Here is a 16,629-nt window from a genome sequence, read left to right on the forward strand (position 1 = left end):
GCCCCAGACAGGATCCCTTCCATCCCTTCCCTTAAGTTGTACTTAATTTATAACCTCACTGGAGTTTTTCAGTTGATTTAACATCACCGGTGGTTTAAATCGGCGCACCACAACTCGTAAGAACCTAACGGCAGAGGTCATGTTGCTCTCAATATCAGGACAGCGACGCCTGCTTGAATCCGCTCCCGGGAAAAGAGAAATAGAGTGGACTACGTCCTCAGGCCCCAACCTCCAGGGAAAACCACACTTCTGAGGCAAAAGGAGTGGCTGGTTCTCCCAGTCCACACTGGGGGCCGGGAGCCCCCCTAGAGGCCCTCTGCAATAACATCACACATTCAGGCTGCATCTAGGGACCCTAAAAACCGAGCCCATAATGTGGGTTTCAAAGCTACTCCTTTGTCAAGTCAGCAACTCACCAGCCCTCATGAATATTCTGAAGTCTAATACGGAAGTGAAATGCGTTATACACTAAATCAGAGCAGATGCACTCCCCACCGAACCCCCTGCTGGAATTACTTGCGGAGGGGGGATGGCGGGAACCAGTGTTTCCAAGCGGCCCTGACGCGCTAAAAATATCTCTTCCTTCTCCTTTCATCGGTCTGGTCACCGTCCCAGACGCAAGCTCAGCACCGCCTGGTCCACCGGACCTGCTACATCGCCATCTACCTCCACTTCTGGACAGAGCGAACATTCGCAGATGTGAGTGCGAGGTTACAGGCTAGGATGGACCGCGCCCCGTTATTCAAACACAGCTGCCGAAGAGAACTGCTTGAGACCTTGGAAAGTAGAGACCTTTTTTGAAGAAAAAAAAGACTGACTGCTTTAACTAGAGCCTGGCGGTAACAACTCACTCCAGAGAGCCAGCTAAATGTTGGCACAGAAGTTCCTAGTGATACTCAGGCAAATTAGGTCTTATAAAGGGAAACTTGTGCGTAATATGCCTGTGGACAGGCTGCTCTGACCTCCCTTTGCAGCTTCAAAGATCTGCTCTGTTGCGTAACCCACAGCCTAGAAAAAATCAGGCTTTCCTGCCAGCAGCCTTGCTGCAGCCACCTGTCCCTACAGGTAGTAAAAGATTAGAAGGATCAGACCGCAGTGTTTACACAACACTATCCAGGGCTCTCTTCCTTCTAGCCCCCACCCACCCCCCAGGTTCAAAGTTCATTCTTCTAAAACAGGGGCAGAGGTGAGCTGAAGAGCACACAGGACAAGAGCGAAGGAGACCTGCTTATCGGCAGGCCTGCCCACTGGTGTCACGGGGGCGGGGGGGGGGGGGGGGGGGGAAGGGGGAAGGAGGCAGGACTGCAGAGGGAGAGGGGAGCAGGGAGAGGGGCTCCTGAGACGGGCGCCCGCCTAAAGTCGGCCTGATGCTCGCTTGGGATCCCCTAACTCGTGGAAGTTTAAAATTAGAAAGAGGGCCAGATGACAGCTCCCGAGAAAGTGGCTGCACTTACTTCAGGGAACGATCTTCCCCAGGACTTCGGGGAGCCAACGCTGCAGGTTTCGCTTTTTCAGAACCAAGACTGTGTTTTTTGTTTTTTAATTTTTTTTTTAAGGTTTCTTCTTGAGAGAGAGACAGAGCATGAACGGGGAGGGGCAGAGAGCGAGGGAGACACGGAACCTGAGGCAGGCTCCAGGCTCTGAGCTGTCAGCACAGAGCCTGACGCGGGGCTCCGACCCATGAACCACGAGATCATGACCTGAGCCGAAGTCGGCCGCTTAACCAACTGAGCCACCCAGGCACCCCCCCTCTCCCCCCAAGACTGTACTGTTCTACTCCCACTGCCCTGCTGTACTCACCACCGGTTTGAGCTCACAAGGCCTGCGTGTGGGAGCCACGACAGAGCAACCCCATCTATTCAGAGCCATTTTAACGTCCCTTGGGCCTGTCTCTCGTGGTTTTTAGCACCTGAAAGGACTCCTGCTTTCAAGTTCATGAAGATCTGCATTCACTGTAAAATCTCCTTGTTTCTTCCCCTCCACAAGGGGCATGAGCAGGAAGAGGGAAGTGGCAGGCAGTCTCCTGGGGATGAGGGCTTTTCTAGGAGCCTGGGGATGTCCTGGGCTGGGGACACTTACAGGGGTGATCAAGAGACCCCAGGAGACTTCTAGGATGGCCGCCGTTCAGAGCAGGGCCACACCAAACCGAAGGCCTCGGAGGGGCTGCACCTGCTCGCCTCTCCCACCCTCATCGTGGGCCACATCTGCCTTCTTCTCGATCCTCAAAGGCCAATCTCATCTCCACTTCAGTGCCTTTTAACTGTGCTGTTCTCTGTGCTTGGAAGCTTCACCCCCAACTCCTCTACCCACTCTTTTCTCAACCTCTGGCTCCCACCTTTGAAATTACCTCCTCAGAGAACCACTCAAAGGAAGTCCCCCTTTCATCCTGGAGCACCTTTTCCTTCGCAGCACGAAGCCTGAGTTCATCCCCAGCAACTGGACTGCTTTCCCACGCACGTACTTAGCTTCCATGATGACAGAGATCACGCCTGTTTTTTTAATCACCACCATCATCATCATCATCCCGGTGCCGACCAGTGCCCGGCACACGGCGGATGCTCAGGGAATCTCTGCTGAGTGAATGAACAATGACACCAGCTTCCTCTCCCCGAGTTGCTCTGATCTCTGAATGTCCCATAGGAGGTACCTCTAACCCCATCTCCATGTGTTCCTGACTCCCCTGCCCTCCAATAAAACCACAATAAATGCTGGTATATCCTCCGACTGCAAATAACCAGGTATAAAGTGAGAAGTTCGTAACGGACACGGGACTGCTGGAAGGATTTGTGAACTTGGGTCTAATGTTCTACTGTGGTGGCAAAAAATTAACTTCTCTATGAAATTAAAAACTCCTCCCCCTCGGCAACGGTGTTGGGAGCACCCAGAACGGAGCAGGGTTGAAGATTAAATCGTGACTTTTAAAGCTCAGGAACTGGTACCCCCCCATCTCGCTCTTGTCCCTTCTCCGATTACGCTCTGCTCCTTGGGCTACCTGCTTGTGGAGACGTTCCAGGTTAAGCCCCTAACACCCAGCACCGTGTGTCCAAAGATGCTGCCAGCCAGCTTGCTTCCACTCTGCTCCCCTGCAGGCCTGTGGAGGACACCCCAGTGTGCTACTGAGACCTGTTCAACTGCTTGATTGCACAGCCCAGCCAGCCCAGCGACCTCTCTGCGGCCTCTTCCTCGACAACCCAACCGGCCCCTCCACCTGCATCCTCTCACTCACGGTCTCAGCACCACACCGATTTCTCCCCAACACACCGCGATCTTAACGTATGCAACGTGCTCAGGGACTCCACCTGAACTCCTAAGCTCTCCACTTTTCCAAAAAGCTCAAACCCCAAGGAAAGAAGGGCTACAGCCAGTCTGGTCTGAATACAAACAAAAGATTCACTGTCAGCACCTTGAAACTTGGAAAGAATCCATCACATGTCAGCATAAGGCTTCCACTGGAAACATGGGAGGTACGAAGATGTCAAGGAGGAAAGGCAGAGAAATGAAAAGTCTGTCGATTCTCCCTCTGGGTCTCGCTGGTGAGGACAGAAATGCCGCTGCCTCTGTTACAGATTCTAACACCTGTGTTACAGACCGGCCTCGGAATATTCACACAGTACAGTAGAGCACAAGAGCTGGCGTCAGAAGACCTAAGCTCAAATGCTGGCTTTCCCACTACGGTGGTCCCCCTCTGCCCCTTATCCACGGTTTCACTTTCCAGCTACCTGTGGTCTGTCTTCCACGGTCACCCGTGGTCTGGAAGCTGATGATCTTCCTTCTGACTTATCGTCACAAGGTCAATGACAGCCTGAGGTTACGTCACAGTGCCTGTGTCATTCACCTCACTGCATCTCACCACAAATCCGTTTTTATCATCTCACATAATCCCAAGAAGGGTGAGTGCAGTACAAGAAGATACTGTGAGAGAAAGACCCCATTTATATTAACTTTTATTACAAGAGTATAATGTTATAACTGTTCTATCTTATTATTAGTTACGGTTGTTAATCTCTTACACTAATTTATAAATTATAAGTTAAACCTAATTATATACATTACAAATTAAGCCTCATTTATAAATTAAACTTTATCCTAGGTATGTATGCATGGGAAAAAAGCCAGTATTTATAGGGTCTGGTCCTATCCGTAGTTTCAGGCATCCGCTGGGGGTCTTGGACACATTCCCCCAGCACATAAGGGGACCACAGGACTAACTGTGTTAGCAGATGTTTCCAGGTCAGTACAATGAGGATCAAGAAATCTTCCTAGAATTGCTGTGAGGATTCGGTAACAGAACACGTACAAAAACGCCTTATGATCTGCAAATATTAGACACCGCATGTATTAGTTCCCACCGTCACCAAGTATGTCATTTCTACCTCTCTCATTCACACGCTCGTTGGGAGTCTGCCATGAGTCAGGCACCGTCTTGTGGGTCGGGGTGTGTACCCCAACGTCAACAGTACCGATCCTGGTTCTCCCAGTGCCACCGTGAGTCAGGGCAGACGGACAAGAAACAGGAAGCTAGAGCCTAGTGTGGTATGTACCCACGGGGGTAGGTAGGAGAGGGTGCTGTGGAAGCACCCAGGAGCACCTGACCTGATCCTGGGCAGTCAGGGAAGCCTACCTGGAGGAGGATTCATCTGAAAGGAACAGTAGTGGTTGGCCAGGAAGAGGACAAAAGAAAAGAGTTTCCATGCAAAGGGCAAGCACGACCTGCTTCATCTGCAGAACCACAAATCTGGACCGGAGAGCACTGAATGAAGGTAAAGATGGGAGGAGTTTTAAGGCGAGAGCAGCGCGTGGAGGGCCTTTGTGCCACGTGGGTGGCACAGCAGCTTTCCCTCACGAGACTCTATGTAGCCAACTCAGCAACAATAGCGTAAGACAACAGATTTTGGGGTCCTGACAGTGGGCCTGAATTTACCGGAAGGTACAACGTTAATGAGCTCCTATTCATTTCCAAAAATAAAAGAAAGGAGATTCCATCATGGGCCATGCCAAGTTGGGTTTTTTCAGTGGTTGGGATAGCTGCTTTGTTAATTACCTTTTTAGGACATACTCTCTTATAAGTATCAGCACAGTTGCTGGAGTTGCGCGGGCAGGCCGTGGTAATACGCACCATCAATATCAGGCTGTAATCTGGTGACCCACAACAAGGCACCAGGAGAAGGCCCAGCACTAGGGGATGTACCACAGAAGACAGCAGACCAAATGAAACCGGGTGGCCCCACAGGACGAACATGCCTCCAAAGAAGAGTCATTTATGGAAACTGAAAATGATACAAATCAAAAGCTTGGGCTTAGGAGCCAGACTGCTGTGATTTGAATCCTGGCTCCCCACCCCCCTCCCCAACTTACCAGGCTGCATCATCTTGGGAGAAATGAGTTGACTTCTCCAAGCCTTAGTTTTCTACCAGAAAAATGGGTATGATGATAGCACCCGCCTCACAGGATTGTTTATTAGAAGAGATAATCAAGTCGAGGACTTTGCACAGCGCCTGGCACCCGCTGCTCAGCTGACAGCGCCAGCCCCTGTTGTGACTGCCGTCATCAGGACTCTCTGGCACCTGGACTAGAGCAGGTCTCCTCTCACCCATGGCTGACATCAGTGAAGAGTGGAGACCCGAACCCAGAAATGAATTACCCCTGTTAACCCTGACCCCAGAACACTGACACCACGGGAAATGCAACCACAGCGACCTGGCATTCTGGGTTAGTCATGGTTGGTACGTGTTAGGTCATAGCTAACTGACACTTTATCATTATGGTGGGGATACTTCGGTTTCGCAAGAGAGCGCTCTCAGTTAAATCAGCCCAGCACGAAGGCTACCCTGGAAAAGATTCCTAATCTCTCTAAAACACTGTTTGCGGGCCCTGTGCTGGCTTTTTAAAGAGCCCTTCACGGTGACACCCGGGTGTATTTCATTAGAGCCTTCTCTTCAAGATAGCTGCCTTAAAAGTTAAAGGATGTACTACCTCAGATATCTCGTGTTTTCCTTCCTAACCCGTTAAATAATCCCACTGCCTGTGAGTATGTCCCAACTTTATTTGCTGTTTGCATTTAAACTCATTTTAAAGCTATCTGTATCGTTGGCACGTTACCACCTCTGCAGACACGAGGTTCTGTAGAGGTGCAACTCACTTGTAAAGCAGCCTCCTCAGGACTCCCAGGGCTCACGTGCTGGGATCTGGTAAGCTAACTTCATCCTCATTCCATAGCATTTATGATCTCACCATCTTATTTCCTACAGATCTAGCCCGGGAGCTAACTTCTAAAAAGATCTGTGGGCTGAGGCACTTGATGCACAGCACGGTGGTGGCCAGTGGGAAGCGTCTGCCTCCCTCCCACCGCGACGGTAAGGAAAATAACAAGTTACAGCAGTGCTTTCGGACTCTCCTCCCTTGCTCCTGGCAAATTAATGGATGCCAAATAAACCAACCCTCTAGGACTGGCCATTCCATAGAGGGAAAGGCAGCCCTGGGCTGGGAGAGGTTAGTATTGGTGGGGCTCCTCTGGGCCGGAGAGGTGGGCACAGGTAAGGATGGGGGGAGCTGCTTCTCAAAGGCAGGGTAACAGGAAACAACATGGCAGGTATGGGGAGTAACAGGCTGACTCTTGCTGAAGCACAGACACTTGAGAGGGGACAGCAGCAAGAGAAAAACTCTGGTTGTTTCACTGTTTTTCTGAAAATCATTCGCTCAAACAGAATGCCTCTTTTGAATATTGACAGTACAAGAGTATCAATTTAGTTTCTGCTGAATTTTTTCGGTAAAGTGATCCTTAAGTGCCTAAGCATTTGCTGGCTAGGCTTCTAAAGTGCCATGGCATTATTCCCTAGGAGCAGGGAATTTAGAACAAAGGTGACGCTGGGGACCACCACAGAGGGAGTCTCCTGAAGGTCAAGGGGGAATTTGCTCCGTAAGCAGCTAGTCAGCTCATCTGCTTCCTGTGAGTCAGGCTTCCTCTGAATGATCTCCGGAATGCCCCTCATCCCTGACAGGAGCTAACGGCTTTGACGCTCTAGCCCTAGATCCAGCGTCTGGTGAACCTCGTCAGCGGTCATACCCTGGAAAGGATTATTCAGAGAAGCTGCAAAAAAACTGTCTTCCCAGATTTCTGAGCGAGTGGTGGATACTGAACGACATTCAAAGTTCTAGATGAAAATCACAGATTCTGGGTAAAGACGAACATTTTCTACATAATCTAATAAAATCAACTTATTTTACAAACAGGAAGTTAAGGCTCAGATGGAAAAAAAAAAAAGGTACGAGAATTAAACCACCGTTAATGTCTAGTGGTGACCAAAGGCAAGTCTTTCAATCAGGTTGTACATTTTCCATTCAACTAGCTGTATGCTGCGCTAAGAGGCAGATGTGGTAATTCGGTTTACTGTTAACACACGGTTGCAAACCTGTCTCTAAGCTGGGATCCCATCAGGCCTTAAAAACTCATGGGAATTTAGGGAGCTCATTAATTAGGCTGGAAGAGGTGATTAAGTTCCTTTACCTGAGGTTTGACCTAATCGCCACCGTGAACCAGGGACACTCAATGCCAAACATCAGTACGCGCTGCCCTGGGCAAAGCACCTGTATGCTAAGGGCTCCCATGGCAGGGCCTGATGGCGGTCACTTGGGAAAGTGACCGGATTCTGACAAAAGTTTTCTTTCAAAGCCCACTGTGCCCAAGCAGCCTCTTTGTCAGCTCTGGGAGGATGGAGTCCTTAACAGGGAATTCTGTTTGAAACACAAATGCATCGTATGTGAGTAATCATCATAAGCCTTAAAAATCAAACCATATTCATAAAATTAGATGACCGACACATATCTTGGCATGCAGTTTCTCTTGGTGCATATTACTGTTAATTCTTTTACTGTACTAAGATACATTGCTGAAACTTTCTTGGAAATCAAACCTACAAATTAAAGGAAAAACAAGAGAACAGAATGAAAGGAACTGTCTCTGATACCCCGCTTTTGAATTTAAATGATGACTCAGGAGGTTTAGAAATTGTCACACGAATAGGTAAATAATAAAGGGAAAAATGATAAAATGCTAATTGTAGAACCTAGCTGGAGTATATGAGGGGGTTCACTGTAAAATTATTTCAACCTTACTTGAGATTTTTCATAATGAAATGTTGGAAAAAAAGTGTATCACATCCTCCACACAGATACCAATATCCCCCCAAATTCATGCACTCTTACAGCTAAACATAATAGCAAAAGGTCTTGAAGTATAAAATAAAGGAAGCACTAAAAATTAACAGGGGAAAGATAAATGATTTCATACAGGACGTTGGGTGATTGACTACATGAAAAAAAAATCCCTTATATCTAACTTCTAATTTGGTGAGTTTAATATACAAAATGGAATTATTTTTCAGAAGACTATCTTCTAACTTCTGGTCAGGAAGGAATTCCAAAGCCCAAGTTAACAGGAGAGTCACAAAGAAAAGAAAAAGACAAAAATCACTTATTTAACTAAACAGAAGGTAAACATTCTGTGTCTCAAAAGAATCATAAGCAAAAATTAAAAATCAAAAAAGGTGAGAAAAATATTTGCCCAAATATTGCTAACACACACACACACACACACACACACCTCAAAAAAATTACAGAAACAGTCACGCTTCCATAGAAAAGTTGATAATGGATGTGAACAGAAATTTACAAAAAGAAACTGGGTTAAGAAACACACAAAAAATTTAACCTTTACTGGAAGCAATTACAGAATGCCATGAACCTAGCACAGAGAGGGCAGCCACTGCCCAGCTGTTGAATAAGTGAGCCAAAAATAATGTAACATTTTTCTCTAAAGATTTTTTTAAAAGGTAATACTCAACATTGATGAAGATACAGTGAGATGGGCGTTTCATTCACTGCTAGAATGTGGGTGACCTGGTACAAGTTTTCTAGGAAACAATCTGGCAAGAGGCATCAAGAATCTTTAAAAAGTTTAATTCTGGGCTTCCTGGCTGGCTCAGTTGGTAGTGCATGTGACTCTTAATCTCAGGGTTGTGGGTTCGAGTCCCTTGTTGGGTGTGGCGCCTCTTAAAGTAAGAAAAATAAAAATAAATAAATAAATAATTTAATTCCTTTAACTTAATAAACTCACTACAAGGAATCTATCCTAAGGAAATAATTAATTATTTAATATTAATATGTTATGTTAATGTCATTATTATTAATATATATTAATATTATTGCATTACTTTAATATATTTTAATGAAAAATGTCCAAGATTCATAAACTTCAAAGGACAATTATTATAATGTAAAACTGACTTTTAAAAAAAATGGAAGCTGACTAAACACTCTCAGATTGGAGAATATAACACACTGTTAAAAATGTTTTTAAGGCATTTTTAAGAAGCACTTGGAGAAAATGTTCACTGAAGAAATGGGATACAGAAGGTCCTACACAGAATGATGCTAATTCTGTAAACACTGTGTGTGTGCAGGAAGATGGTGGAGGAGAATACAAATGTTAAGAGCTTTGGGTGATGAGATCAGGGATAATTTATATTTCTTCTTTATACTATTTCATATTTTAAAGGCGTTTTATTACGAGCAAGTTAGAAAAAATAGAAAATACCCTGTAACAATTTGGAAGAGATCCACTGCTTCAGAAACAGGTCTCGCACCAGTCAAGACCACCCACCGGTAAAATAATGACTGTGAGCTGGTGTTGAAGGTCTACACCTCCAGCTCCACAACCGTGCCCACCACCCTGCCCCTCCCCCGGTTTCCTGCACACCCGCCTGTCTGTGTGCACTCTGCTACGTCCAAACGCTGCCTCATCTTCCCTCCGCCCTGCTTTTCGTCTGGAAGTTCCTCTTGTGGTGAATGATACCACTTAATAACCTAAGCCACTGTCCTTACTCCCCCTTTGCCCTTTCCCACCTCACCAACCTCTCCCGCATCCCCCGCCGCAGGGGTCCTCGTCGTTTCTCCACTGGAGGGCTCCCGCGAGGGCAGCTCTCTTTCCATCTGGTCTCCTGGCCTTGTCTGACCTGCCCGGCTCCCCTTCCCCCCAGTTCATTCTCTTCACTGCAGCCCCCATGAGCTTTCCAAAGTGCGTCTGGCCACGTTACCCTCCCAGACGGAGACGTTCAGGCTAAGGTGGTGTGGCGTCTTAGAACCGTTGTCAGGTACTCCCTTCTGGTTTCACCTTCTCTTAACCGTTCCTCTCTCACACCCTCCATTGTTGCTCAGGCGCTGAGCCTCTGACCCAGCATCTCGCCACAATGCTTGCCTCCCTTGTCTGGCTAACTCCTAGCTAACCAGAGTCAATTCAGACATCCCTTTCATCATGAGGCTTCACGGACGGCAGCTTAGGTGTTACCAGGTCCCACGGCAGGCTGATTTTACGCAACCGCAGCCCCGATCGCACACTGTGATCTCTATTTTTGTGCCTTTGCCTCCTCTCCCAGAATGTGAGGCCTTGCAAAGGAGGCCCTCAGTGTTTGTTGAATGAATTAATAAACGTTTCCACCATCTCAGACACAGTTACCTATTCTCATCTTGGGAAAGATCTCAACCCAAGATCTCATCAACTCCCTCGGCCAGCCACTCATCTACTTGATCATCTTGGCAACGGAAGTAGTCTTTCTTATCTATTCAGCAGCCAACAAATTTATTATATACCTTATGTTCTTTAAAAAAAAATTTTTTAATGTTTATTTATTTTTGAGAGAGAGAAACACAGAGACAGAGTGTGAGCAGGGAATGGGAAGAGACAGAGGGAGACAGAATCTGAAGCAGGCCCCAGGCTCTGAGCTGTCAGCACAGAGCCTGATGCGGGGCCTGAACCCACGAACCATGAGATCATGACCTGAGCCGAAGTCGGACACTTAACCGACTGAGTCACCCAGGCACCCCAATATGCTTTTTAAATAAAGTTTGATTTATTTATTTTGAGAAAGAGAGAGTGCAAGTGGGAGAGGGCCAGCGAGAGAGGGAGACACAGAATCCGAAGGCACCTACAGGCTCTGAGCTGTCTGCCAGCACAGAGCCCGACGTGGGGCCTGAGCCTATGAACTGTGAGATCATGACCTGAGCCAAAGTCAGACGCTTAACCAACTGAGCCACCCAGGCGCCCCTATATACCTTACGTCCTGACGGTATCTCTTTGGTTTTACGTGAATCCATTTGCTCCTGCCCAGCCTATCGTGGAAGTGTTACCAAAGTCCTCACACAAGACAGTCATCTAAAACACTGCAATTTACTGAAAAGCAAGGCAGTGTGCCGGGCCCCAGGGACCTAAAGATAAATCAGACTCCCACTACTCATAGACCATTAGCAAGAAATCCCTTAGACTTTTTCAGGCTAAAACTCTCAGCCACTTTATCTTTTGCTGGAAGAGTATACGACTTTTGTTGCTTGTGTATCTGCTCTTTATAATCACCCCAAATCTTTTTTTCAAATGTGACTCAAATTGGACACAATAACGAGTGTGACTAATGCAAGCCTTGTTTTCTTACCCTTTTATGTCATACTTCTGTTAATACAGCCAAGACTCATATGTCTATTTTTTTCCACAACAGCCTTACAGTACTGACTTGAATTGACTTGATGGGAAGTGAGGACTACAGTTCTTTTTAAATGGTGTTTTTCTGTACTCAACTAAACTACCTTCCATCTATCCCCACCAGATTTCTTCTGCTAATGGAGAACCATTTTCCAGTTTGTTACACTTGTTTTCAATTACATTTCTGGAGTCTGGATGATTTGTGGTCCTAATTTGGTAACGTACACAATGGAAAAGGGAAAAAAAAAAAAAAAGAGGTTTCATTATGTATGTGAAAAATCCTCCCCAACTGTTAACCATGAGTCTTAAAGTCTCTACAACGATACATGGTTAAATGTTTAGGGATCCTGCGGTATCTGTTTGGAGGTTCTGAGAATATTATCCATTCTCCTTACTTATTTAGTATCAGTCACATATTTTCTCCACTCCACCTTTCTTCCTTCCCTTTTTCAGGCTTTGCACCCCTACCTAGCAAACAGAGAATGACTTCTTTCTGACTCGGATGTCTCCTCTTTTAAATCATAGTGTTTACTAGGGAACTCAAGTATGGCAGAATCATGGTAAGGTCTGGCTCTGGGCTGTGTCCTTAACCTGGGGGCCCCAGATGAGCCCTACTGAGCTGCAAATGCCCTGAAATGTAGGCAAATTACTGTGAGTGTGCTAAGTGGGCTCATAGCTTCCATCATCATCTCAAAGGGGCCCAACACCCTGAAAAGGTTAAGTACCTCAGTTCTAAGGCACTCAGACACAATAAAGCAGTAAACCGAATAAGCAGCACCAGAACGACCGATTCAACTTTCTACTCTGCCATTTCCGAAGAGAAAGAGAAATTCTGCCACAATTCTACCTTAAGCATCTTTTGCGTTAATGGAGACCGTAACTTCAAGGTGTGATTTGGGAAACCCAACGTACACAAAAAGATAAGAGGCGATCATCTAACACTTCGAGTGTTAATCACTTCAAATAGCTTTCTTTCTACTTCTAACAAAGTTCAGTAATACTTTCGTTGTCCTCTTTTGATACCTTTAGTTTATCTGGTAACATTGCTTTAAAACCCAAACATCAGGAATCAAAAAGCTTCTCTGCACACAAATGTTACTAGCCAAACACATATGCCTTTCACCAACTATCAGTAACTTTATTATTTTTGCCAGAATGTACTGGTATCTTCCACACGTGTGTTTTAAAGAACATCACGCAAACCCTTAATGTAAATATGTCAAAATCAACACTGCCTTTGGGACCACATGCTGCAAAAATCAATCTATCTTAACTCCTAACTTCTATTGTCGTCTGTAGGTTATACCATCTTTTAGAATTAGCACCACGTCCACAGTATTTTCTACAGGTAAATGTGAAATGCGGTATAAATGGGCCAGGACAAGATGCTCTTTAGAGCTTTTCCTGTGACGAAAAGCCATTTAGAAATTTAGAAGCAAGAACCGGTGGAAATCGGAAACTGCTGTCATCCATACTCACCACTGAGCAGCGCGCAGAGGATTCTGAAGCACGGGCTGGTCTTGTCCTGGAAACAAGCGATTGAATTCCGTCAGGAAAACAGGCAAGCAGAGACAGCAAATGGCAACACTACCTTTCTCCAACTCCTCTTATTTGCAGACACACACATTTTGGAATCTTCCAGGACTAACAATGAAAACCACACTAGGTTGTTTTCCCAATTCCTATGAAATGAGTCAGTAGGTCAAGCAACTTATCCGCTTGGGAGAGAGAACAGTTCCTTAAACTGCACTCACTGTTTCCAGTAACTGTCTTTCCCTCTCTTCGCCCCCTGGATAAAAGGGTGGCCGGTAACCTACGGAGAGCTCACCGGGTTCTGAAGGAGACACATCGCAGGCACTGCCAGAAGGTTAGTCTTCCTCCAGTTTCTCCTTGTGAGTATTGAGGAGGGAAAAAAAAAAATCCAGTTAGGAGTAAGACGTGGATGAAGTTTCTTCATTTAAAAAGAGCTGCCATAACTTTTTCTCTGTTGAGACCGTACAGTCATTTGTTTCTATCTTCTGAGAGGGCAGAACAGTGCTTTACATATAGAAGAGCAGTGGCTGCAGCTCTAAAAGCCCCCCACAAACCGCTTCCTTCTGTAAAACGTCCTTTCCTCCTCAAAAGGACTAGTGTAACGCAGAAAAATAAAAATAAAAAAAAAATCCAATGGTTATTCACTTAGTCCACATTCTGAAAAACCCTTCACAGGCTTCTGTGAATCCTGTGGTTCCATCCACTAAATCATACAAAGCAGTGGCATTTAAGAGCTTGCTGGCAGGCTTTCGAATCCACAACTCAAGACCATGAACACTGGTTTAGCAAGAATCATCGGAATCTACCCCCTATACTCACCGGACAGAACATTTCTTCTAGTTAGCAACCTTCTGCATTGGAAACCACCAGCTACCGGCAGCGAGTCCATTAATTCTGAGAACTCACGCGTTTCAGGCAAAATACACAGACGCTGTGGCTCTAAACACAGGTACGGAGATCTTCTGTGACAGTTCTTCGTGAAGAGACTGGAAATACTTTTGCTTTCTGTATCGAGAGTACTTTCTTTCTTTTTAAAGAGGAGGTTTCGTTTTGATCTTGAGAAATTTCTGATAAAACCACCAACTGAAAACCTGCCATTATGAGTGAGGGATTTCACAACGTTCATTCCAGAAAAACTGTGGCTATTCATTTCTGGAAGTGATTCACTGCGAAAGAATCGCTGTTGGCGGTGGAGGGAGCATTCATTTTTAGAAGGCAGCCTGCCCTCGGAGCAGCGAGCAGAACCCTCAGACACAGCAGCCACGTGCCTTGCTGACCCCACCGCAGCAACCTGAATCACCCTCCCTCTCGAGATGACGCGTACTGACCAATTTCCTCTTGTGACTCCCTGGCTCTACAAAACCCCTTTGGTCTATCACACCCTGAATTAATCCTCTGCTCTGGTGGAAATGTGCAAATAAATCTGGGAGGGCTGCAGCCCTATTCTCCACCTGTCAACGCTCAGTCGCTGGCGAGAAACCAGCATATGGATACTCACTTCCTGTGAGTATTTCTAAAAGAGCTTATGATATTTCCTTCGGAAAAAAAAAAAAAAAAAAAAGTGGGAGGCAAGCAACACAGGGACGAGAAGTAACTCCAACACGCAAAACTAAAAGCATGCAACGTGATCACTGTTTACCAGCCACGCCTAATTTTAATTTGGTTTCTCAACCCCTGTGTAATTAAGACAGCCAAGAGAACAGCATCAGGAGAAAGAAGGGGGGGAAAAAAAAAGACATTTCACAAATGCTTAGACCTTCAGTGCGCGTGACCAGAAAAGTAATTTTAAGATTCGAGCGAACCAATCCAGAGCTGGTTGGAGCATTAACCCTTCAAGGAAAGACAGAGTTATTTTCACTTGTCCCCAAATTTCGAATATGGAAATCTTCTCTCCTACTGGGCACTGAGACACGGAAGACCCCAGGCTCTGAGGGCCATCCCTAGGGTTTGTGGAAAGAGAGAAGTTTTTCAGATTTGTTGATGATGGGGGCAGAAAAATAGTTATTTGTAAGACCCCATCCATCACATTAACAGGATGGCCATGTGGCGTTCACACCAAAGCACCCTTTGAAAACTGGTCATGTAGGGCTAAAATACGACATTTTGTATTTCTCTTGGCTTCAGCCAAACATGATCATTTATGTCAGAGAGGAGCAGAATTTCTTAACAACTGGGCAAATTTAAGAAAAACTGCTTTTATCCTAGAGAGTTCCAATGGTGACAGAGACCATTTTCTGATGGGACTAGTAGATACCGTGCTGAAAGAGGGGCTTTAAAAAAGCTTGTCCTCTGGGGCGCCTGGGTGGCTCAGTCAGTTGAGCATCCAACTTCGGTTCAGGTCACGATCTCGCAGTTTGTGAGTTCAAGCCCCGCGTCGGGCTCTGCGCTGACAGCTCGGAGCCTGGAGCCTGCTTCGAGTTCTGTGTCACCCTCTCTCTCTGTCCCTCCCCACTTCACACACTCTCTCTCTAAAATAAATAAATAAATAAATAAATAAATAAATAAATAAATAAATAAATAAAATTAAAAAAAAAAAAAAAAAAAAGCCTGTCCTTTATTTTCAGGTTGTTAATGTGCTTCTGTCTTGGGTGGAAGTGGTGGGGAGGGGGCGGGGCTCCTGAAGGTATGAGGAGAAAAATACCAGCTTTCACTTAGTGCAAACTCAAGACTAAAGACCAATGAATGGACAGTTGTGACCCAGCACCTTCAGCCCGTGATTTCTAATGTGGTGGCACTCTGCCACTTTTATCCCGACTCTTCTTGGTTTTGAATACTCAAGGTAAACATGGAAAACACATGGGAAGATTTTTAATAAAGCCGTTGTGTTTTATGCTTTGGAAGCCAATGTTCACTAATGCGATATATTTTTATAATCTTTGCCAAACTGATATTTTATTTTCGTTTAGTTTTTTTAAACGTTTTTTATTTATTTTTGAGAGAGAGAGACAGAGTTGTGAGTGGGAAAGGGGCAGAGAGAGAGGGAGGCACAGGATCCCAAGCAGGCTCCAGGCTCGGAGCTGTCAGTGCTGAGGCTGACGTAGGGCTCAAACACCCAAGCCAGGAGATCATGACCTGGGCCGAAGTCGGATGCTCAACTGACTAAGCCACCCAAGTGCCCTTCAAACTGGTATTTTAAAAAGAACAGTAGGGAACCATTTGCATGATATGAATATAATCTTCAAATTGAGAACGAGTAAAAACAGCATCAATAATTGATGTTAAGAATTCTATCCAAAACGACAACACAAGAGTCTATTCTCTGCCCTCACTCCTAAGACCTTATGAGCCTCCTCAACAGCAAGAGGAACATTCTGTGTAATGTCAAGAGAAGAGGAACCCATTACAGGGAGAATAGTTTTAAGTATCTACAACTTCAAAAAATCCTATCAATACTAAGCCTGGTGAAAGGAGGAGCAATGATGGGACACTTAGGTGGCTCAGTCGGTTGAGCGTCCGACTTCGGCTCAGGTCATGATCTCGTGTGGTTTGTGAGCTCGAGCCCTGCATCGGGCTCTCTGTAGTCACTGCAGAGCCTGCTTCAGATCCTCTGTCTCCCTCTCCCTCTGCTC

The 16,629-nt window shown here is 45.9% G+C and overlaps 1 protein-coding gene across 1 annotated transcript in view; it reads right to left on the minus strand.

The window, feature by feature from the left end:
* Positions 1-1,291: 1,291 nt before the first annotated feature.
* Positions 1,292-16,629, minus strand: part of LOC109269005 (uncharacterized) — a 33,341-nt gene continuing 18,003 nt past the window's right edge. The window contains exons 5-7 of the mRNA XM_019452769.2: positions 13,880-14,414; positions 13,007-13,052; positions 1,292-4,750 (exon numbers count right to left, since the gene is read on the minus strand). Coding sequence (XP_019308314.2) covers positions 4,618-4,750; positions 13,007-13,052; positions 13,880-14,414 — 714 coding nt within the window. The 3' untranslated portion in view covers positions 1,292-4,617. The remainder of the gene's footprint in view (positions 4,751-13,006; positions 13,053-13,879; positions 14,415-16,629) is intronic.

The sequence above is a fragment of the Panthera pardus genome, unplaced genomic scaffold, assembly GCF_024362965.1.
Source record: "Panthera pardus isolate Hobbes unplaced genomic scaffold, ASM2436296v1 HiC_scaffold_8, whole genome shotgun sequence".
Classification (NCBI taxonomy): Eukaryota; Metazoa; Chordata; class Mammalia; order Carnivora; family Felidae; genus Panthera; species Panthera pardus.